The 22,780-nt window shown below is 36.1% G+C and overlaps 1 protein-coding gene across 3 annotated transcripts in view; it reads right to left on the minus strand.

Moving 5' to 3' along the window:
- Cadm2 (cell adhesion molecule 2) overlaps window positions 1–22,780 on the minus strand; it is a 956,963-nt gene that overhangs the window by 136,806 nt on the left and 797,377 nt on the right. For all 3 annotated transcript variants that reach the window (XM_036203220.1, XM_036203221.1, XM_036203219.1), the window contains 2 exons: window positions 3,336–3,488; window positions 1,153–1,290 (listed from right to left, as the gene is read on the minus strand). In XM_036203220.1, coding sequence (XP_036059113.1) covers window positions 1,153–1,290; window positions 3,336–3,488 — 291 coding nt within the window. The remainder of the gene's footprint in view (window positions 1–1,152; window positions 1,291–3,335; window positions 3,489–22,780) is intronic.

Genomic DNA, 22,780 nt, shown 5'->3' on the forward strand with positions numbered 1-22,780 from the left:
AAGGAGGTAAAGTAGAAAACACATGACAATAATTTTCCTGATTATTTTCTTTGTATGGTAAGCAAACCCACATGCTGGGACTTTATTTTCACTATAAAGAATCAAATAATTGTACGCAAATTAAGAATTGCATTTAAAATTAACTAGAATGGTTGGAATAGCATGTCTTACAGAAGATTAGGCCAAGAATTATACTATCACCATGCCATATGCAACTTATTTGAACAATCACCACAAACAACTATCATAGTATTATTACTCACGTATATGTGTTACCAAGCCTAATTTCTTCATAATGGGATTCAAGACACAGTGGTCAGTCATACTAGTATGAAATATCTCATTCAATCATATATTAAAGTTTCCTATTTAAACTTATTTGAAAAAAATCAGACTATGTTTTGTTTGTATCAGAGAAAGCCTTAAATCTGTACAAAACTTCTACATTACAATGATTTTTTTTTTACCAGAGACAACCAATTCTTTTACATTTATGAGAATTGCTAGAAATCAAATTTATTGATGCTTAGTTTTTCCTTTCAAAAGTTTATAATTCCAGGAGTCTACAAGATGAAGAAATAACTCATGCCAGCTCCCTGACTGCAATATATATGATATCTATGGGAGCTGAAATAATGGTGTGCTTTCTCCTCTGTTTACAAGTGTAAATCTACATACATGTTTCCCCCCTGTATTCATTTATTTTCTACCCTTGTCTCTATTAAGTATATGTTAGTTCTAGACTTGTATTTTTATAAGCAGACAATAAAGTACACTATGATTCTATTGAAGATTACTCTTTATTTATTTTGTGTGTGTTTTTCAAGATGGGGTCCACATGTGTGCATTTGAGTTCAGAGGACAACTTTCAGGAGTGTGTTCTCACTCCATCATGTGATTCCCTGGGATGGCATTCTAATCTTCAGACTTGGCATCAGACCTTTACACTCACTGAGCCATCTTGTTGCCCCAATAGTAATGATATCAATACACTTCATGAAACTATCTAACAAGAATTTGGTTAATCTCATTTGAATTGCATTTAATCAGTAAGAAATAGTGTAGTCTGGAAACTATAGAAAATTCTGTTTTCACACATCGTTCTAGTTTCTGTATATCAGTGTTGACTTCAGGACTTTCTCCACGATTTACCTTTAATTTCTTTGTCATTTTTGAACCATCTTATATCAGCTGCAGGTTTACTGCCAGATGTCTTACACGTTAGCTGCATCAGGTCTCCCTCCATGACTGGTGATGAAAATCCACTAATCTGTGGCTTCTCAGGAACACCTGAAGTTTAATCAAATAAGGAAAGTGAGTGTCAGTCTCCAGGGATGACCTAAATTCCTATATGATAAAATAGACCTTTTCAAATATAGTGCAAATACATGTACAGCATCCAGAAGGAACATTAAAATGTGTATACTTCAAAGTCTTTTTAAACAAAAACTGTAAAATTTCACCTCCAAAACAGTCTTTGTAAGCTTTAAAACACTATCATTTAAAATACCTTGCATTACCATTATAACAGTCTAAGAAGGCAGACTGCTTTGGGTGATTTGCAAATAGAATACAATATATTTAAAATACATTTTATGTTTAAGTGTATAATATGTGTGTATGTGAATGAATGTGTGTATGTTCATGTGGGAGTTTGCACAAATGCCATACTGGTTTGTGGAAGCCATAGGAAAACTCATGTGTGTGTTTGAGGTATGGTCTTTGCTGATGCTCCAGGCTACCTGGTACACATGTTTCCTATGAATTCTCCATCTTTGTCTCTCCTATTCAGCTGTAGGAATGCTGGGTATTCAGAGCCACATCACCTTGCCAGGCTTTTACAAGGGTCCTAAGTATCCAAAGTCACATGATCAGACTTCTGCAAGAAATGTTTTTTGCCTGTAGAGCCATCTTCACTGCCTGAATATCACACATTTTTCTGTTCTATATTATTCAATTATTTTCTTGGAGGTCTATTAAAATACCATGTAGTATTATTCTATAATAGAGGTGCAGTGAAGTTTTCCTCATTGCACTGCTCTAACTTAATTTTGAGAAGATTAAAATGTAAGAATATTAGAAAGCTCCACTATGAGAAATACAAAGTTAAACAATAACAAGGATAAAAGAGGGATAAGCCTACTTCTCTTAACTAGCTAGTTGGTCTGTGTGTGCTCACCTTTATACCCTTTAAAAAAATCAATGTCATACTGCCATTTAATAAACTGCACTCTGCAGTCATTTATTCTTTGAGTCTTGAGTTGGCTCTACAGAACAATGCATTAACCTTAGGCAATTGTTATCTCGGAACACTCCACTTTAGTGGATGTGTCTTGTCCTTAACGGCAAACTTGTGAAGATTTTTATGAAATAGTTCCAGTGGGACTTGCAATGAAACATATTTCACATCCCAAGCACAGAACCAATTTGCTAGCTGGATTAACTTTAATATTCCTATCCAAAAGGATGTTATGCATTGGCTATTTTAAATGCAACACAGTGTCTTTATCTAAAAAGGAAGGCAAGCTAGGGGCAAAATGGAAAAAAAAAATCAATCTTTAAATTTCTCCAACTTGTTCAGTACACAGGTGCGTTTCAATGAACTGCAGCAATTTCAGCTGACTGGGGTACTGTGGAGTCGATGAGCTCTGAGCTGCAGCTTTATTTCCTCCGAAGCTCTATGAATGCATTGCTTTTTCATGTCACTTTAACCTTTGGGAAAATAGCCTGATACTTAGAGAATAAAAGCACAAGGAAGCTACAAGCCGCATGCACAAGTGACATTACGCACTTCATTTACGAATCTCAAAAATACACAGCTTTCTTTTTTTAAATAGAGACACATGGAAATGTCAAAGCCATTTACATGCACTGAGGTACAAAAAGAGGTCATTTTTGAAAGCCATGGGTTATTAGGGGAGGTCTTCATCAGGTGACTTAGACAATAAGATGAAGAGCACACTTTGGACACGAGTTAGTCATTGTGCTCAGTATTCTATTGCTTTTAAAATGGCTCCAAATCATTACACAGAGTATGCATGATTTTGATATAAAATTAATAAGAAGAAAAACAAAAACAAACAAATAGTTACTACTTAAGGCACAAAATGGCATTATGCTTTCTGGCATTGACTTTAACCTTTGTTTCTCCTTTTCTCCAGTTCTAAAATTAAAGCAACTAAATGATTCTTAAATGTCTTTTTCTATGAGGCAGCAATATATTAAATTATGTCTATTGATTTGATGTTCAATAAATATATTCTGATTGAACTGTGTTATAGCAGTGCACATCTTTCTGGGAGTGTGATTACATGGTGTTAGTCTCTAGTACTTACCCAGAACAGTGAGATAAGCCTTGGAAGTTTTGACAGGCATTGTAAATAAGGAGCAGGTATACTGTCCTTCATCAGAGAGAGACACATCACTGACACTGATGCTCAATTCATGCCAGGAAGCGCGAACCAGCTCGATCCTATTGTCCCTTAAAGCTGGAAACAAAAACAAATATTGAAAAATGCGAAAAAAACACAGTAAGCACATCTGAAAGATAGATTTTGAACACAATACAGTGGATATTTAACCATTCATTGACTTTTTACCTCCTGAAACACACTAAAGGGTAGTTTCAGTAGATTAACAACAACAATTAAGAGCTCCTTAATCTTTGAAGGAGTAACTCTTTAGTTACATGGTAAAATCCAGTATAATACTTTGAGTGAGAAAGAGATTGATAGTGATAAAAATGTTCCTTTCACATTATTTTTAATAGAATGAGCGCTAGTGGCAAAAATATTATGAAAATGAAAGACAGCTACATTTGAGGAACTGGGGTTGCTTAGGTCTTCCAAAACACCAGCAAATCGTTTTTGTGTCTGTTAAATAGCAGTCTCTGTCATAGAAACACTAACTGAACATTATTTACACCAGAACTGACATTTAGCTGAAAAGTGTCTGTGCCTTACTTTCCTCTTGCCTACATTTTCCCTGATTGGGTAGTGTATTATGGATAATATATTATAAGGTTAAAATCACTTTCCTATTATAGCTACTTATAGAGCATCTGTTAGAATCTTACAGAATTTTGTACCATTTCACTCAGCTGGAGAGCAAAAAAGAAAGTTGATTATGTACTTCATTAAGTATAACAATACAATCCAGAATCAAGTGTGAGAGAGAGAGTTTTCTCATTGATAACCAGCCACAGAAAGCAGCTACATCTCCCCTGTGCTTTGTGACTTGCCCTTTTTAGAGACAAAGGAACATTGGCAGTACAATGCTGAAATTCCTTGCATTACCTTCACCACCATGCGGTCTCATCAGGGGAATGTCTATTTTCTAAAGTGACAAGTTTAAGGTAGAAATTAGCATTAACTCCAGTGTAACCAAAACAAGTCAATTAGGACAGATAGCACAACAAAGTCTCACAAAAACTGGACTCTTCTGAGAAGCATACACAATATATAACTGCAAACCAGGACCTGTGTGTTACTCTGAAAACATGCTGAATGAACCTAGAGTTCATCCTCTATTCTAATAGCACCTAGCCTTGATGTAGCACCCAAAGACGCCAGGGTAATTCATGAAGCAACTTATTGCTATGGTTAATTATATGATTTATACTCTTGACACGATTTAGAATCACCTAGGATACACATCTCAGTGCATTACTATGAGGGATTATTTTAGGTTAGTTGAGGTAGTATGACCCATGTTTACTATGGGTGGCGCCATCCCTTAGGCTGACGGCCTGTACTGAATAAAAGGGGAAAAGTCAGCTGAGCACTTCTCTAATTTCTGACTGTCATGCAATGTGCCCGCTGCCTTTTGTCCTTCTGTCATTCTTTATCTGATGTATTATATTCCCCAGAGTCGTAAGTAGAAGTAGACACTTTCATCCTCAAGTTACTTTTGTTGGGAATTGTTATGGCATCCATGAGGTGAGGAATTAAAGCACTGGTCACAACAAAAACTAGGCAAATAATAATTTTAGTGTGGAGTGTAACCAAGGAACCAAAACTGAGAAGAATCAGATTTTGGGGTTTTCTGCCAATGACTCTAACTCTACCTTAACATGCATTTGCTAATCATGGTGGAACAAGTACAAAAAGAAAGGTTAGCAAGAAAAAGAGGTTGTAAAAATGTCATGATAACTAGAAAATGGAACCAGCCTATATGTCCAGTAACAGATGAATGCATTTTATATATATATAAATTTTAAGTAGCCCTAAAAATAACTGAAGTCATAACATTTTAAGAAAAATATACATAATTTTAAATCATATTCTATAATGTTGCATTAAGATATATAATATTTATGTTTTCTCTCAAAAGACAAAAATCTAAGTATAAAATTAAAAATGTATGTGTGCACATTTACACATGTGTTTGTGTGTTCAAAACTTAAAAGGAAATAACAAAAAGGGAAAAAGAAAGGAAGAAGACACTAAAGAATGTAGAAAATGGAGAGGTTTGTGAAATGCAAGTAGTAGGGAGGCAGTACTGGGAAATGATGGGCAGGAATAAACAACATCCGCTGCAAGTGGGGAAGTACAGAATCCATCATGGTGAAGGGCATGCTTGAACAATGCATAATAACACATGTATACAAAGATGCTGCAAACCAAAGTTCACACACACACACAAAAGTACTCACAGCTACATAGAACTTGCTACAAGTTTGATTAATGATTAGATCTCAGTGATTGTGGATGGGATGTTACAGGCCTAGAGCCAAATAATCTTGGGCTATCTTTATTCCCAGACTAATCATACACTACCTGTCTCTGTGTGCACAAATGTTGTGTGACTACAAGGTAAAGCTTTTAGAATGTATAAATTGAATAAACACTTTAAGGTAAGAGCTGATGTTGTTGAAATCATCCATGATGTGATGCTAACCTACACAATAAATTGAAAATTTTAAACAGAATTTAAAATACATCGAAACAAAATCATAGAAAATTTTGATAACACAAATTAGCCCTTACTACATATACTCAACATGCAGTTCTTTAAAAAGACAATATACATAGAGCATCAGATTTCACCCAGTCAGAACAACCAAGAGAACACACATGGGAAGTTAAAAAAAAAAAAAAAAAGAAAGAAAGAAAACAGCGTAGTCCTTGTGACTGTGAGAAATAGAACACAGGTGCCACTATGCTCTCTGTAGAGAAGAAAGAAGAAGAAAGTTTGAAATACTAGTAATAACATAACAACTAAACCTTTCCCAAGTTGGCAAAGAACTTACATGTAATGGAATCAAGACACTAAAATCCAGGTCAATATACATTAAAATTAAACTAAATTAATATATATATCTAGCTGAAATCTTCATGGACATAAACTTGTAGAACAGTGGCTTTCAACCTTTCTAATGCTGCAATCCTTTAATGCAATTCCTCACATTATGGTGACCCCCAACCATAAAATTATTCAATTGCTTCATCATAACTGTAATTTTGCCACTCTGAATTGTATGCAAATATCAGATATGTGACCTCAGCCAGGTTGTGCCCCTCAAATTGAGAACAACTGTTCAAAAGCATAGTAGTGGGTTTGCTCTCACCTGGGTTAGTCATGAGGAATCAATGGTATCAGGTCGTACTTAAAGAGTTTTCAAATAAATTTACAGTGACAATTTGAAAATATTTTGAGTTAGGAATTTCAGCAATAAACTGAATATTTTAATTCCTACAATGCTTTAATCAGTTCATTTACTGAATGTTTAGAATTTTAATGTTTTGATCGTGTTTGCTGTACAAAAATTTTACTGCTTTCGACAACTAGAACTAAGCTCCAAAACAAAAAGCAACAGAAATTTAATGTCAGTTTTGGTACTTACCAATGAACTCAAATAATTAATTCTCTATAATATTGTCTGCCTGTCTGCTTTGTATTTACTAAAACTAATAATGGCATTTTGAGGTGAAAGGAAAAAAAAAGAAATCTGGTTTAGGACTTCAAAACTGACACCCATGAATATATATCCACTGATACACCTTTATGGACTGCACCAACATCCCACCACTACAGCTTTTTTTGAAGAGTCACTCTGTAAACCAAGCTGGCCCTGAGCATGTACCAACCCTCCATGCTCTCTGGTTGGGAGTGTTGATTCACCCTCAGCCCCCTCCTTCTTATCCTGTGAATTTCTCTGGGAGTTCATTTACTAAACAATAAAGCTGACTAATGTGATTTTCATTATAATGAATGTTGTAAGCAACCCCTATCACCACAGTGTTAAATCTTTATTCTATGATGTCATCTCCAGCTTACTTTCAAACAGCATTTCAAGTGTGAGAGAATAAAGAAAAGCCCACAGTAGTCCAAAGAGGGATGTACTGCAAATGAATGCGTTCCCTGTGTGCAGGAAGCTTGTCTCTCTATGGCGGCACCCAGTAGGCATTCAGTGAGTGACTATTGAATAGACACTGAGAACTAAACTCTGTCTCTATATGATAAGTGCCGCATGAAAAAGAACTAAACGATGAAGTCCTCTTCAGTGTCTCTCCACAGGATCCCCTGGGAAAGAAGCTAAAATAAAATGTCCACTTTCCCTTTAGACACTGATGAACATAAGAGCAAGAAGCATCATGCTAAGTAAATTTTTAACAAGGTTAGAGTTGGCTGGGAAGTGCTTGTAATGTCAAATAAGTGATCTTTAAAATATTGCTATTTTTTACCAGTTTCCAGGTAAATCCAAACTGTGGTAACTAATCAGATACCATAATAATTATTTAAACTTAGTAGATAGTAAGTTCCAAATATATAATGTGGTGGAATTGTGTTCCCCAAAATATTGTGCACCCTAATAAACTCATCTGGGGTCAGAGAACAAAACAGCCACCAGATACAGAGGCTAGAAAATGGTGGCACTCACACCTTTAATCCTAGAATTCCAGAGGCAGAAATCCGTCTGGATCTCTGTGAGTTCAAGTCCACACTGGAAACACCCAGGCATGGTGACACACACCTTTAATCCCAGAAAGTGAGCCTTTAATCCCAGGAAGTGAGGACAGAAAGCAGAAAGGTATACAAAGCATGAAAACCAGGAACTAGGCTTGTTAAGCTTTCAGGCTTTCAAGAAGCAGTTCAGCTGAGATTCATTCCGCATTAAGACTCAGAGGCTTCTAGTCTGAGGAAACAAAACCAGCTGAGAAACTGGCGAGGTGAGGTAGCTGTGGCTTGTTCTGCTTCTCTGATCATCCAGCATTCACCCCAATAACTGGCTTTAGGTTTGGTTTTATTAATAAGACCATTTAAGATTCTGCTACAACATAATGATGAAATTATTTTGATATTGGTTGTAGTAAACTCAGTCTTTAAAAAAAATAATTCCTTTGAAAACACAGTGTTACCTCATATAGTTTGTTTGTTTGCTGTTTGTTTAGAAATCAAATATTTTGCTCAAAAATATTTAAAATATTCCCAGGGAACAATTAAGTGAGAAGTAGAAATGAATTCCTGTAATAAAATAAGTCTTCATAGAGATTAAAAAATGAGCTAATAGGTTAAGTAAGGCATTCTCAGGTCACACCTCATCAACCTTTAGGTGCCTGCCACCCACTAGGGATGTGATTAAATGGTTCAAAGCTCCATGTTCTGGAGAATTCAATCTTAGTTGCAAATAAGCACTGACCAGTGAGTAAGAATCCATCAAATAGCACATGGCTATAGACAAAATTATTTCCCCAATATACCATTAGTCTAAATGGTTCATCAATTATACAAATGCATATTTAGGTTCCATGCTTGATAAAATAATAAAATAACATGCCTAAGACATTTAGAATTAGAGAATTTTAGGCTTTTTTCTTTTTTCTTATTTATCCCCATTGGTAAGGAAGTTACTGGCATATTTTGCAATTTACATATCAATTATTTTTAAACCAAATTGATTTAACAGAGATACTATTTAATTTATCTACCATCTTTCTACTGAGAACTCAGTAGGAAAGCTCCTGGGGCGTCTAAGTAGTAAAGGACCTGCTTATTAAGTAAGAGACCCTAGGCTGAATTCCCAGTGTTTCCACTCAAACAGAAAAACCAACAAAGAAGAAATGGCTAACAATTTGCAATATACTTACAGTTTTCCCTCCCCTAGATCTGTGTTTAATATAAGGGATAACACACCTTTTAAAAACTATTTATTTTTTGATCATAATATAGTTACATAATTTCCCTTCCTTCTTCATTTTCCTCCTTCCGATTCTTCCCAAATAGCCTTCCTTAATGTCTTCCAACCTCCATGCCTCTTCTTTTCATTAATTGTCATTATATACATATACATTATATACATATATACATACATTATAGATTCCTAAATGTATAAGTCTAGTCTTCTCAGGTTGTATAATGTCACCTGTATGTACGTTCTTAGAGCTGACCAGTTGATATTGGATAAGCAACAGGTGTGTTGTTCCCTGGGTAAGACCACATCTCCTTTTCTCAGTATTCCTTAGCTGAGTGTAGTTCTTTTTATCGGATTAAAGCCTAATGATCTTCCACTCCATTCACTTCAACAAGTCTGTTATTGTTGTCCTTGTCAAAATGCAGAGCACTGAAGCCCCTTCCCATGGAATGCAAAACAATTCTTGCACCTAGGCCTCAGGAATCATTATGGAAGACAGGGATGGAGGAACATTTGTAAAAAGCCAGAAACCTATAGAAATAATAAGATAAAAGGTAGATTCTTTTTTTAAAAGGAAGATAAAAAATGATAAGATAAAAGGCAGACGTTTGAATCTACTCAGAAAAGAAAAAAAAGAGAATATGGAAATGATAAGATAAAAGGTAGACTATTGAAACTACTTTTAAAAAGCAACTACTTGTTTTAAATAGGATAAGTAATAAAACTTTGTCTGAATTTGTCAAATGTTAATGGACTGGATATTGTTAATGTATATAATGGAGTTTTTTGTCTGAATCTGTCAAATGTTAATGGATTAGACATTGTTAATGTAATTCTTGACTGTATATATTGTATATACTTATTGTATATAATTTTTCTTATATTTGCTATAACTTCTTTAAATTTTAAACAAAAAAGGTGCAAATGTTGATATATTGTATACCCCAATAAACTTATGTGGGAGTCAGAGAACAGAACAGCCACTACATTAAACATAGGTTTATGCAATGGTAGCACACGCCTTTAATCCTAGCATTCTGGAGGCAGAGCTCCATCTGGATCTCTGTGAGTTCAAAGCCACACTGGAAACAGACAGGCATGGTGACACATGCCTTTAATCCCAGGAAGTGACAGCAAGAAGCAGAAAGGTATATAAGGCGTGAGGACCAGGAACTAGAGACTTTTTTAATCTAAAGGCTTTTGAGCAGCAGTTCAGCTGAGATCCATTCAGGTGAGGAGCCGAAAGCTTTCAGTTTGAGGAAACAAGATCAGCTGAGGAATCTTGGCGAAGTGAGGTTGGCTGTGGCTTGTTCTGTTCCTCTGGTCTTTCAGCGTTCACCCCAGTATCTGGCTCTCAGGTATTGGTGAAATTATTTAGGCCACTCCACGTAGTTAAAAGGGAGGTTTATTTTGTGGGGTAACTTACAATGAAGGGGTAGGTTGCAGGGTCTGGCAAAGGTATAGTGCAGTCCGGCGGTGTTCTCTGGAGAACTCTGCTCGGTCTACCTCCAGCGTCCAGGGTCCCAGAACCAAGCGCACGACCTCCTCTCAATCCTCAGTCTTCTGTTTTTCTTTCTCAACCCTGCCTTGTGGGCAGGACCATTACCGAAGCCTCAATGGGGGTTGGAACTTCCCGGCCAATGCTGGGATGGCTATCCAATACACTCAGGTTTGTTTTTATTAATAAGACCTTTTCAGATTCATTCCACACCAACCAAGGGATTTTGCTATGGCATTGTGTCTCCAGTGATACAAGAAAATTCACCCCTGAAGTCTCACCAACATGACTGTGTAAATACGAGCTGAAAAAGAACACCAATGATAGAAGGCTGGAGAGTTTAGGTGGCTGCTGGGGGTTGTGAGTAAGAGGAGGCCTCCATTTTATATAAAAAACTACAGAAAGTTAAGAAATGAGAGCTGGAAAAATAGTTTTTCCAGGGAAGAGTATACCAATTAATGATCTAATACCACATGGTCAGTCCTGAAAATAATTAACATTTATGTAGACTGAGTAGGTTTTATTTATAACTATAAATGTATACATATATGGCCATAACAACAATTAATGAAAAAGCAGATGCCATGAATTAGAAAGAGAGTAATGAGGAATATATGGAAGTATTTGGAGGGAAGCAAGAGAAGGGCAGAATGATGTCATCATATTATAATCTAAGGATGGGGACAGGAGGATTTAGAGAAAGGAGAGGGAAGGGGTGATATAATTATTTATATCTCAAAAATAAATAAATCAAAAATAATGATATAAAGGAAGGAAGAAAATCTACTCACTAATAGTATTATCGGTGTTTTTATTTGTTTATGGCTCAACAATCTTGTCTAATTTATTAAAATGTTTCTGTCCTTTGTAGTAGGTCCATGGAGTTTCTTCTAAAGCACACAGATGAAAGATCAAGCTAGTGATTCCTTTTCTGTTTTGTTCTTTTGCGGTCAGAGAACATAAAACAATCTAAATCAATCTTCTGGAAAATTGGTAAAAACAACCATTGCTTCAGAACTACTATTTGGTATATGACATTTTAGGCTGTGCTGAATCCTTACTGAAACCATAGTAAATGAAGTTTTGAGTAGAAATGTGAACCAAATCTCAGCAATAAATATGGGAAGTATGTAGCTATTCGAAGGAAGGTTTTCTGCAGTAGAACCTGAGATTTTAAACTTTAGCCTTTCCACTGTAGATGTGTGGAATCAGAGGCAGTCCAAACTCCAATACTTAAAATCTCTTATTAAAAAAAAAATACATTTGAAAAAGCAAAATGTTGCCAAACACAATATGTACTAGACACAAATACATCTGTGTAGGAAAAGGTAGTGTGTTTGAAGAAAGACTATAAACTCCATGCTTTCTGTTGCTTAGTCTCCGGTCTTTGCTGAGAGCCTATTCCTCAGCTCCTGCCTTCATGACTAGTCCTAAGGAAACTCCTTTTCACTCAAACTCAAATTCCTAACACAGTAAACATAAACAGCTGCTCTATCACACCTATATCCTTGTCTTTCTTTCCCGTTCATCTTTAAAGTAATGTAGGAAAACCCATGGGCATTTGGTCCATTATAGGCAAAGCACTTCTTTGAAAAGACATAGATTATCTTTTTGATGACCTCAACTCATATATATCTTTCAACTTATTTAATGCTGTTCTTTTCTGATGAGTCCTTTTTTTTTTTTTCCTGTCTACATCAAAGCATGTTTGGGAATTTTGTTAGTAACCTGGAGTTATGACAGTCAGAGGCTCTGATGCCTTTAATCACAGCATTAGAGAGGTAGAGACAGGAAGTGATATCACTGTGTGGAGAAAGGAACATAAGGATGGAGGAGACTAGAACTCAGGTCCCTTTCAGTCTGAGGATTCCAAGAGGTAAGAAGTCTCTCTAGTGGCTAGTTCCTTTACTGACTTTTCAGTATTTACCCCGATATCTGGCTCTGGGTTTTTCTTATTAAAATCAATTAGGATTAGTACTACATTAGACTATATTTTAAATATTTTTAAATATCTCAACTTAATTCTATTTAACTAAGAATAGAAGAGAACATGAAATGTCCTGTTATATTATAGTGATTTATGCTTAGAAATCTTGAAGTATATGGATTCAAACATTACAAATTTACTCTTTCAAAAAAAAAAAAATAAGTCGGGTTGGTTGTCTTATACCCTCTCTCATATAGGAGAAAAACTTTACAAAGCAATTTTCAATCTTTACTGGTCTCTTCACTTAATCATCTAGATCAGAGCTACTTAAAGGTATTATACTCATAATTCCTTTTATTATTATTTTTTATTGAAAATAGATTCTTCTCTCATGCAATACATCCTGACCACAGTTTTTCCTTTCCTCCACTCCTCAGAGCCTCCCCTCCACTCTCCCCCAAGTTCAGTATCCCTCTTCTTTGTCAGAAAAGAGCAGGCCTCCAAGAGATGAGGCCAATCAGGGTAAAATGAGTTACAATAAGACAAGACAAAAGCCCTTATATCAAGACTAGACAAGGTAATCTAATAGGAGGAATAGAGTCCCAAGAGCAGAGTAAAGAGTCAGAGACACACCCGCTCCCACTTTTAGGAACTAAACACTAAGCTAACATCTATAACATGTTTGCAGAGGACCTCGCAGACCCATGCAGGACCTGTGCTTGCCACGTCAATGTCTGTGAACAAATGTGAGCTCTGTTCAGTTGATTTGGGGGGCCATGTTCTCCTGGTGTCTTCTCTTTGGCGCAAGGAGTTACGCTCCAGGCAATGGAAAGAGAAACCTGGACACTAACTCAGCCACAAAACCCTCCACCTACAATCTGTCCTGCCAGCAAAATATGCCAGAGCAATGGTGGCCTAAAACTTGTGGGAGTCACCAGTCAATGTTTGGTTTAAATTGAGGCCCATGTCACAAGAGGGAGCCCATGTCATCCACTGTCAGGATGGAAAAAAAATCAATGAAATGATTCCTAATGATATTCTGCTATACTCATAGATTGTTGTATTATCAAGTCATCATCAGAGAGACTTCCTCCGGCACCAGATGGGAACAAATGCAGATACCCACAGTCAGATATTATGAGTCTAAATTGAAGTCTCCATGAGATCCGTGACCTAAGAGCTTAGGGAACTCAGCAGAAGAGGGGGAGGAAAGATTGTAGGAAGGGAAGGGCCATAATTCCTTTTTGTTCAAGAAATTTTGGTGTAAGTCTGAGCATATAGGACTATAGAATAGGTATGCAAATCAGACATTTATGAGTAATAATTCATACAGATACACTTTAAAACAGTGACTTACATATAATATCACTATTTAGAAAATATGATAGTCCATTCTTAGTTTTACATTATGAATTAAATATTTTCTGAATATTTCATATTCTACAACATAGGGAATCTTCAGAATTTGTCAGACTTGATCTATACTTTGATTTTATAATTGTGAAGAGAATGTTGTTCTAAAAAACCCAAAGTACAACACAAGAAAAGTATATTTAAGGCCATTTTACAGTTTTTCTTGAAAAAAAAAAACTATTCTAATTCTAGTCCAAAATGCATTTAATGTCTTTCTAAACGAAACTCTAGTCAGTAACTCATACATTGATTTTTAAAAATTCAATTATTTAAATAATACAATCTATTTAATGCTTAGATACCAAGGAAAGATGGTAGGACACTATCGGAAATATTTAATTTCTACAATGAAATCATCATATTTCCTTATGATCAGAAAGCCTTCCATGTGTTGTAAAGCACAAAATTCATAATAATGCCAAATCAGAGCTCTGCTGTTTCAGAGAGAATCCAGTAGCTTTGCATAGTCTGAGAACACAAGGACATTAAAGAGTGCCTGTGGGTTCAGAAGTCATGCAAGTCAGCCAGGGAAACTGCCAGAAATACCTGCTTCATTACACATTAGATTTCAAATTAATTTTGTGAGATGAAGAATGAGGCAGAATGTTGGATGATGAAATCAATTTTGTACAAGTTGGAAACAGTGGCCATACATTCATTCATTTATTTATTTATTTATTTATTTATTTATTTATTTATTCATTCATTCATTCATTCATAATTCATTCCTTCCTTCCTTTCTTTCTTTTTTTGATTTTTAGACAAAGGGTTTCTCTGTGTAGCTTTGGAGCCTTTTCTGGAACTCACTATGTAGCCCAGGCTGGCCTAGAACTCACAGAGATCCACCTGCCTCTGCCTCCTGAGTGCTGGGATTAAAGCACCTGGCTCATTTCTTAATATTTAGGTTTATCAGGCATAGCAATACAGACATTCCTATATGCACATGTATCTTCAAAGTAAAATATATATATATGTATTTTATACCAGATGATCCTTTCTTCAATATTATCTTCTCCAGGTGAAGATAAGATGAACTTCATTTCTATTTATTGTGTAGTTTTATTGTATAAAAACCTTTGTGTCATTTGACAGATGATATGAAAATTCAAGAGACAACTTTATGAAATGCTGACCTAAAACAAGGAACATTCAATTATCTACTGATTTTGAACACTGTGCATTTAAAATTAGAAGGGAGGAGTTAAGAGTGGTAAATGTCAGGAGAATCGCAGATAATGTAGAGAACTACAAGTTGGAATCATTAGGCTTCAGAATATTTTTTAAGTCTTGAAGGTTAAAAAACTCATGAGCACAAAATATCAATTATTATTTATTACACATGCCAAATGCCCAAAGGCTACCATATGTGCAGCAACAGTCATACCTGCTGAATAAAGACCATGTTTACATGGAGCTTTCTCTTAGGATGAATGCATTACAATTGTATTCAACATATATATGTTCTATATGTATATGAGAAATTTTATTAGGGAGGATTGGTGATAGGAAAATCTCCAAATTAAGTGCAAAATTTTCTACATTTTTCAGACTGAATACAAGCATGACATTTTCTTCTGTTCTTCACAATTGATCATACATATTTTGTTTGATATCTCAGAACAGATTTTTTCCCCCTAGGTATTTGTCATATACTTATTTTCTTTGATAAAACAGTTTTCTATGTGTGATACACTTGTAATTTGATATATTTCTCTGTGGGTCTAAATTCATGGAATAAAAAAAATGATGTGATATTTGAAGTGGACAGCTTGTAAGTGCTTATTCTTTCAAACACCCTACAATATAATGGTGTTCACATAGACATAAGGAATTGATATGTAACATCCACCTATGTAACTACCATATACAACTGTGAAGTATAACTTTCATAGAGCATTTATATCAAAGGGACAAGAAGATTATATGCCATTCTAAAGTCGAAACACATATAAAATGGTGTTTTTGGAAGAAATCCATCTGCTTTCACTGAACAAGAAAATCAACTAGTAGAATTTGTTATCTTGAAACTCTGGCAGCCATGTTCTGTAAAAGCCTTCACCTGGTCTTTGCAACCTCTGAAAGAAAGTTGCCTTCAGATTGATGTACCATCAGATTCCAAGAATCCCCAGCTCAGACTTTATAGGACTTCAGTTCTCTTTTAAATGTTTTACGTTTGTGCTCATTAAGGGGAAAGCATAATTATAAGTTGAATGAAAATTTCACTTCACACATACTTACTTATATGAACATTGGAAATCTAGGAACATGTTATAGAGTTATGTCAGTAGTTTTTCCTCATTTTTACTTTTTCTAAATTCAAGCTGATTATAAAAAAAATACAGATTTTTCCCAATAGTTCATAGCTTTCTCTCTAATGTGTATAATAGTTTTCATTTTCTGTATAAGGTTGTCACTAAAAGTAAAAATAACTATTGTGCATACTTTCTTATTTCAACTTTTCTGTTACTTTATATATATTTTTTTCTATTATGAGAAGGGAGGGAAAACATTTCACAAAGAAGACATTTTCTGAGCAAACTAATCAGATACCTAACTGTTAAGAGTACTGTTCCTAAACTATATACTTATATTCAAAGAGAAAGTGATGAATATCAGGATGAAACCCTTGAAATTCCCAACTTACTAGATAGAATTTTAAGGATGATGATGTGCTCTATGATTCACTTGAAATATTTCCTAAACATGTTTGAATTTTATTTTTATTGTAGTAAGTAATATGATTTTTTACTTTGCTTGTTTTTCAAAAAATATAACATACCGAATTACATGCTAGTTTTTGAAAATTCTAGTGGCTGTGAAGCCCCCAGGGGACTGGACTAGGCCGTCTGGATATGGAAGATGGTTGTTTGGCTGTATGGGGAACTGTTTGGGGAATGCCCAGGCGGGGGTTTCAGGATCCATCCCTGGTGCATGGACAGGCTTCTGGGAATCCAGTGCCAGTGGTGTCGCACCTTGTGCACTCTTGGTACAGTGGGAGGGGGGTTGGACCTAAGCTCTGCTTTGCCTGAGTCTGCTGACTCCCTGTGGGATACCTTGATTTTGGGGATGTGGGGGATGTGGGGTGGCTTGGGAGAGAGGACTGGGAGATGGGAGGAGGTAGGAGGTGAGATCTGTGGGTGGTTATGTAGAGTGAGTAGAAAATTTCTTAATAAAGAAAAAAAATTTAAAAAGGTCTACAGTATTCAAACTTAAATTATAACAATTGAAACGTGGAAATACATTGAGTGAATAAATAGAAGAGGCAGAATTCTTCAAATATAACTACCATTATATTCTATTATAATTTCAATGTGTATGTTATGCATTATTATTTAAATTATCTACTAATATATACAATATATTTTAATGTAAGTAATTGAGTGAGCAATAATAAATACAATGGGAAATTTAAGTGTACAAAAGCTAGGTTTGTATCCCAGTAAATTGATGTGAGCTAAGAACATTTGAAGAGCTAGGCAGTGTTGGCACAGCCGGCTGATGGTGGTACAGCCTGGCAGTGGTGGCACACTCCTTTAATCCCAGCACTCGGGAGGCAGAGGCAGGCAGATCTCTGTGAGTTCAAGGCCAGATTGGTCTACACAGGGAGTTCCAGGACAGCCAGGCAGGACTATTACACAGAAAACCCCTGTCTCCAACAAACAAACAGAATACGTGAAGCATTTATGAAGGTTAATTTGATAAGTCTTTTGAGTATGAGTATAGTATGGATTTATTATTAGTTTTTTTTTTAAGTTTCAAAGTTGATGATTTTATATTCTACCTTAGTTTGTAATTTTTTAGAAGTATGCACAGAACTTCACAGATAGGTGCCTTGTCCAGTCATCATCAGAGAGACTTCCTGCAACAGCAAATGGGAGTGGGTGCAGAGACCCACAGCCAGACTTTATGTGGAGAGAGAGTTTAAACTGGAGGTTTCCATCCAGTTCTCTCCCTTGGAGCTATGAAAATCCCATGCAAGAGGGGACAGAATGATTGCAGGAGGCAGAGGAGTCAAGGACACCAGAAAAACATAGCTCACTGACTCTGTTGATCAGGGCACATATGTGTTCACAGAGCCTGAAGTGACAAGCACAGAGCCTTCAGGTGTTCCTCTGGATATATTATGGCTGTTAGCCTGGTGTTTTTGAGGGACTACTAACAATGGGCGTGGAAGTATCTTTAACATTTGTACACTCTTGGGACTGCTTTCCTCCTATTGGGTTGCCTTGTCCAGTTTTGATATGGAAGCTTTCACACTGTCCTGTTGTATCTTGTATTGTCCTGTTTGACTGCTATCTCTTGGAGGTCTGCTCTTTTCTGAAGAAGAAATGGAGGGGGAGTGGACCTGTAGGGGAGAAGAGAGTGGAAAGGAACGGAGGGAGGAAAAACTGTTGTCAGGATATATTGTATGAGTGAAGAATCTCTTTTCAAGAAAAAAGAAAAAAAAAGAAAAGATAAAAATAAACATCAAACTAGATATATAACATGGGATATAAAACACAAGGGTCCATTGTGTTTTATTGCATTAAGTATAACATTTCAGCAGTAACCTTGTATTTAGGAGTGCACTTCTGAAACCCAGAGGGAGAGCTCTGAACACACACTTCACTTGCTAATTCTCAAGAGGAAAATCCATACTGAGGTGTGTGTACTGCTTCAAAAGCTCTTGTACATGCTGACTCCATGGCTTTCACAAGGCACTTTGAGACTAGCATTACCGTCTTTGAGTCTGGCTTGCCTTTGGATATATAGGCAGCGTAACAGTCATCCTCCATTGTGGAATAGATCCTAGCTCTCCCTTTGAGTACTTTCAAGAAGATAATAAAGGCCACATGAAAGGGAATAGTGTAAGATATCCTTCCAATTTAGAGAGGAGTAAGAAAGATGCATGTCTTAAAAAACAAAACAAAACAAAACAAAAACAAAAACAAACAAACAAAAAACCATTTCTTTGTGCATTCCAAAGCATGGTAAGGCTATCAAGCAAGGGCTTTCTAGGGTCTCTTAACTAGACAAAGAATAAAACAATCTGCACATCAGATTTGTAGAATCAAACCAATAGCTTCTTAGAGAGCCAGCTAAACTACCAAACACATCTTCTTCAATGGAGGAGCAGTAGACATGCCTTATCAAAGGTGGTTACACTAATGAGCTTTCAGATAATAAAATTACATCATAATGAAGACAATGATGGTGCTGATGACAGGTACTGTTTGTTGGATCATCAATTATGTGCTATCCACTATGCAAAAAAAATAATAATCCATTGTGCTGTGGAATATCCTTCTGTATGCTGTGAATGTGTGTTGCTCTGATTGGTTGATAAATAAAATGCTGACTGTTCAGTAGCCAGGCAGGAAGTATAGGCAGGATAAGTAGATAAGGAAAATTTCTGGGAAGAGGAAGGCTGAGTCAGGAGTCATCAGCCAGATTCAGAGGAAGCAAGATGACAAGGCAGAACTGAGAAAAAGTACCAAGCTATTTGACATACCAACGTGGGGCTCTCAAATTTCCATAAGGCCTAAAAGAGTTTAAAAAGGGCTTCTAAACACACAATAGTGGAGACAAAAACAGCTTTCTATTTCATGTCTCATGAGGGTCGAGATATAGAGACACCAAGGTTCACAGACGCAATGGCTTGTGGGACTTGAGCTACAGTTTGGCAGGTTCACGGCGCATGCATGGGCTTGAGCTACAGCGCGGCAGATTCCCACCAAGTTACATAGAGCTTTCTCCAAGCCTGCAGAGCACTGCATGGCAGATTTAGCTTTTGCTTGTGTAGGAAAGTTGAGGTGGTGGAGCCAGGAGTCAAAGCTTCCATTTCATTCCTAGCCACTGCAGTTTAAAGCAATAGAGTCACAATAAGGCAGATTCAGATGGAATAAGACTTTAAATGGTTTTCAGTGTGTGCAAAAATGTACGTAGGCTTGGAAGAGAGAAGAAAATGAATATAGACAGTTATATAAAGAAATTGTTTTTTAAAAAAAATAAAGTCTTTAAAGAGACAGTGAAGGTAATATAAAAAATAAATCACATAAAGATGGCTATCACACAGAGAGTCTGAATTATATTGTCTTTAGGATTTTTAACTGCAGAAAGACATTTAATTGTAAAAGCTGCTCAGTTAAACCAATATTTTGTTTTGTTTTGTTTTGTTTTTTTGAGACAGCGTTTCTCTGTGTAGCTTTGCCCTTTTCCTGGAACTCACTTTGGAGACCAGGCTGGCCTGGAACTCACAGAGATCCGCCTGGCTCTGCCTCCCGAGTGCTGGGATTAAAGGTGTGTGCCACCACCACCCGGCCCAATATATTTATTTTAAAGGTATCTTGACTTCAAAATTTGGATCTAAGGATATGTTGCTTTGGAAAGGAGGCTCTATTTTTATTTCCACAGGGAGAAAGTGGCTATGGATTTTTTCTAGGTAAAGATGGATCAGATTTGATCAAGCCAGACTTCTTGAACCTTAGCAGATGGTACCTATCAACAAAGGTTATAGCTGGTCTTCCCAGGACTTGACCATTATTATCTCAAAATTTCTCAGGATCCCCTCTCAGCAGGTAATAGCCTAGAACACTACACCCACAATTCCAAAAAATAGATTATGGATATTTGTTTTTGTTTAGGTTTTTGGTTACAAACTGTTATTAGTCATAGTCAATCTCTTTCTAAAAGAAGAAAGGGAGATATGATATAGAAAGATATGATATAGATATGATAGAAAGAAAGGGTAGATTATTGAATCTGCTTTTAAAGAGCAACTTGTGTAAAATGTTTTACATTGCTATAGATTTTAGATTATTACAAATTTAAAGTTAATTTTGTTATACTGTATGTATATTTCTACTCTTGTTTAAGATATGTTTGTGTAGCTCATTTGAAATTGTAATGTGTAATTAAGTAAAACAGATTAATAATTAGTCATCCATGATAATCAAACTTACAGTCATGTTAGTTTAGTTTTCATGGATATATTTCAATTAGGTAGGTAATCTTCAAACACTTCAAAGACCTACAGAATATGGCATTTAAATGATTTTTAAAAACTTAGACTTTCCTGGACAATGATACATATCTGCTCCTAATAGCACTGATTTACTTCAAAGAGGAAGATGGACGTTGAAGACACTCCATATGGAATTTATCTTCTTCCTGGCAAAAATAGCCATTCGGACAAGAAACTGTTCTTGTATGGACTGCTTGACAAAATATTGTATAAACTGGACATTCAGGACCCATAGGAAAATGACCATTGGATTTGCCAAAACAAGACAAAATGGTACTTCAGGTTCCTGCTTTGTAGAGGAGACTGCCAGACATTCTGCAGGACACAGAGAAGTGACTGAGAGACTACGACTATGGGCTGAAGATGGGGGCCCCCACATTGCAGAAGAACTTTAGATGACTGTCCATGCAGGCAGCTGTCTCTGTCATTTCCAGGATTTTGGAATTTGCTTACAATACATTTCCTGTTTATTTAGGTAATATATCCTCCCGAGGTCTTTGATGTAGTTGAAGACTAGAAACATAATTTTCGTTGGTTATGATAAAAGCTAAGTATTAAACCTTAGATTGACAAATACAGGATAAATAGAATATTTTCTTGGAATTTGCCAACTATAAATAGACTAGATATTGTAACTGTAATTCTTGCTTGATAACTGTTCTATTATATGTAGTTTTACTATATTAAAGTTAAAATCTTCCTTTTTGATTAGACAGAAAAAGGGAAGTGCTGAGGAGTGTCATTCTGTATGCTGATTGGTTGATAAATAAACTGGTGATTGGCCAGTAGCCAGACAGGATACGTAGACAAGTAGAATTCTGGGAAGAGAAAGGCTGAGTTGGGAGTCAACAGCCAGACACAGAGGGAGCAAGATGACAAGGCAGAACTGAGAAAAGATACCAACCCATGTGGCTAAACATAAATAAGAATTAAGGGTTAATTTAAGTGTAAGAGCTAGTCAGTAATAAGCCCGAGCAAATGGCCATAGAGTTTGTAATTAATATAAGTATTATTTTATAATGTATTTAGGTGGAAGCAAGACATCATGAGGAGTGCACTTCTGAAACCCAGAGGGAGAGCTCTGAACACACACTTCACTTACTAATTCTCAAGAGGAAAATCCATCTGAGTGATTATTTTATAAGTGGGTCACAGGACTGCAGGTGCCTGGCAGGACCCAAGAAACCTTTCAGCTACACTGTTGCTTACATATTTACTCTGCTTACTTTGACAGTAGCTTTTTTGGACATATATCAGCTATAAGGTTTTTTTTGCCTTTTGATTTTCCTATGTTGACCAAGGTGTCCTCAACCTCTTGATTCAGTTCCTGGGACTACACACAAATTATAATATACAAGCTTACAGGTGCTAGTATTATTTCTTTTCCAAAATAGACAGGTTAGGTAACGTTCCAAAAGTCACGAGTTTATGCATAGCAGGGCACAGATGGGCATTCAGGTAGGGTGACTATAGAACAAATAGCCTCTTAAATGTTTATACTTTAGTGACTTCCTATTTAATAATTGCTAATGCTCATAATCAATTATGGCAGCAAATATTTGAATGTTGCTCATTACTGTAAGAATCATGATACAATTAGTCTTACAAATCAATCAGGCTATCCAAAAGCAAGCTGATGCTTCTTGATCTCATTAATATTTACAGAGCAATTGATCAGCCAGAGAATTCCAAGTTAGAGCTGTTTGGGAAAGCAACCGGAATTCTATCACCCAGTCAGCCCCATAGTGCTTATGCTGTAGTATGAAAGTTGTAGTACAAAGGCAACCCTAGCATCCAAACTGCATC

The sequence above is a fragment of the Onychomys torridus genome, chromosome 12 (assembly GCF_903995425.1).
Source record: "Onychomys torridus chromosome 12, mOncTor1.1, whole genome shotgun sequence".
Taxonomy (NCBI): Eukaryota; Metazoa; Chordata; class Mammalia; order Rodentia; family Cricetidae; genus Onychomys; species Onychomys torridus.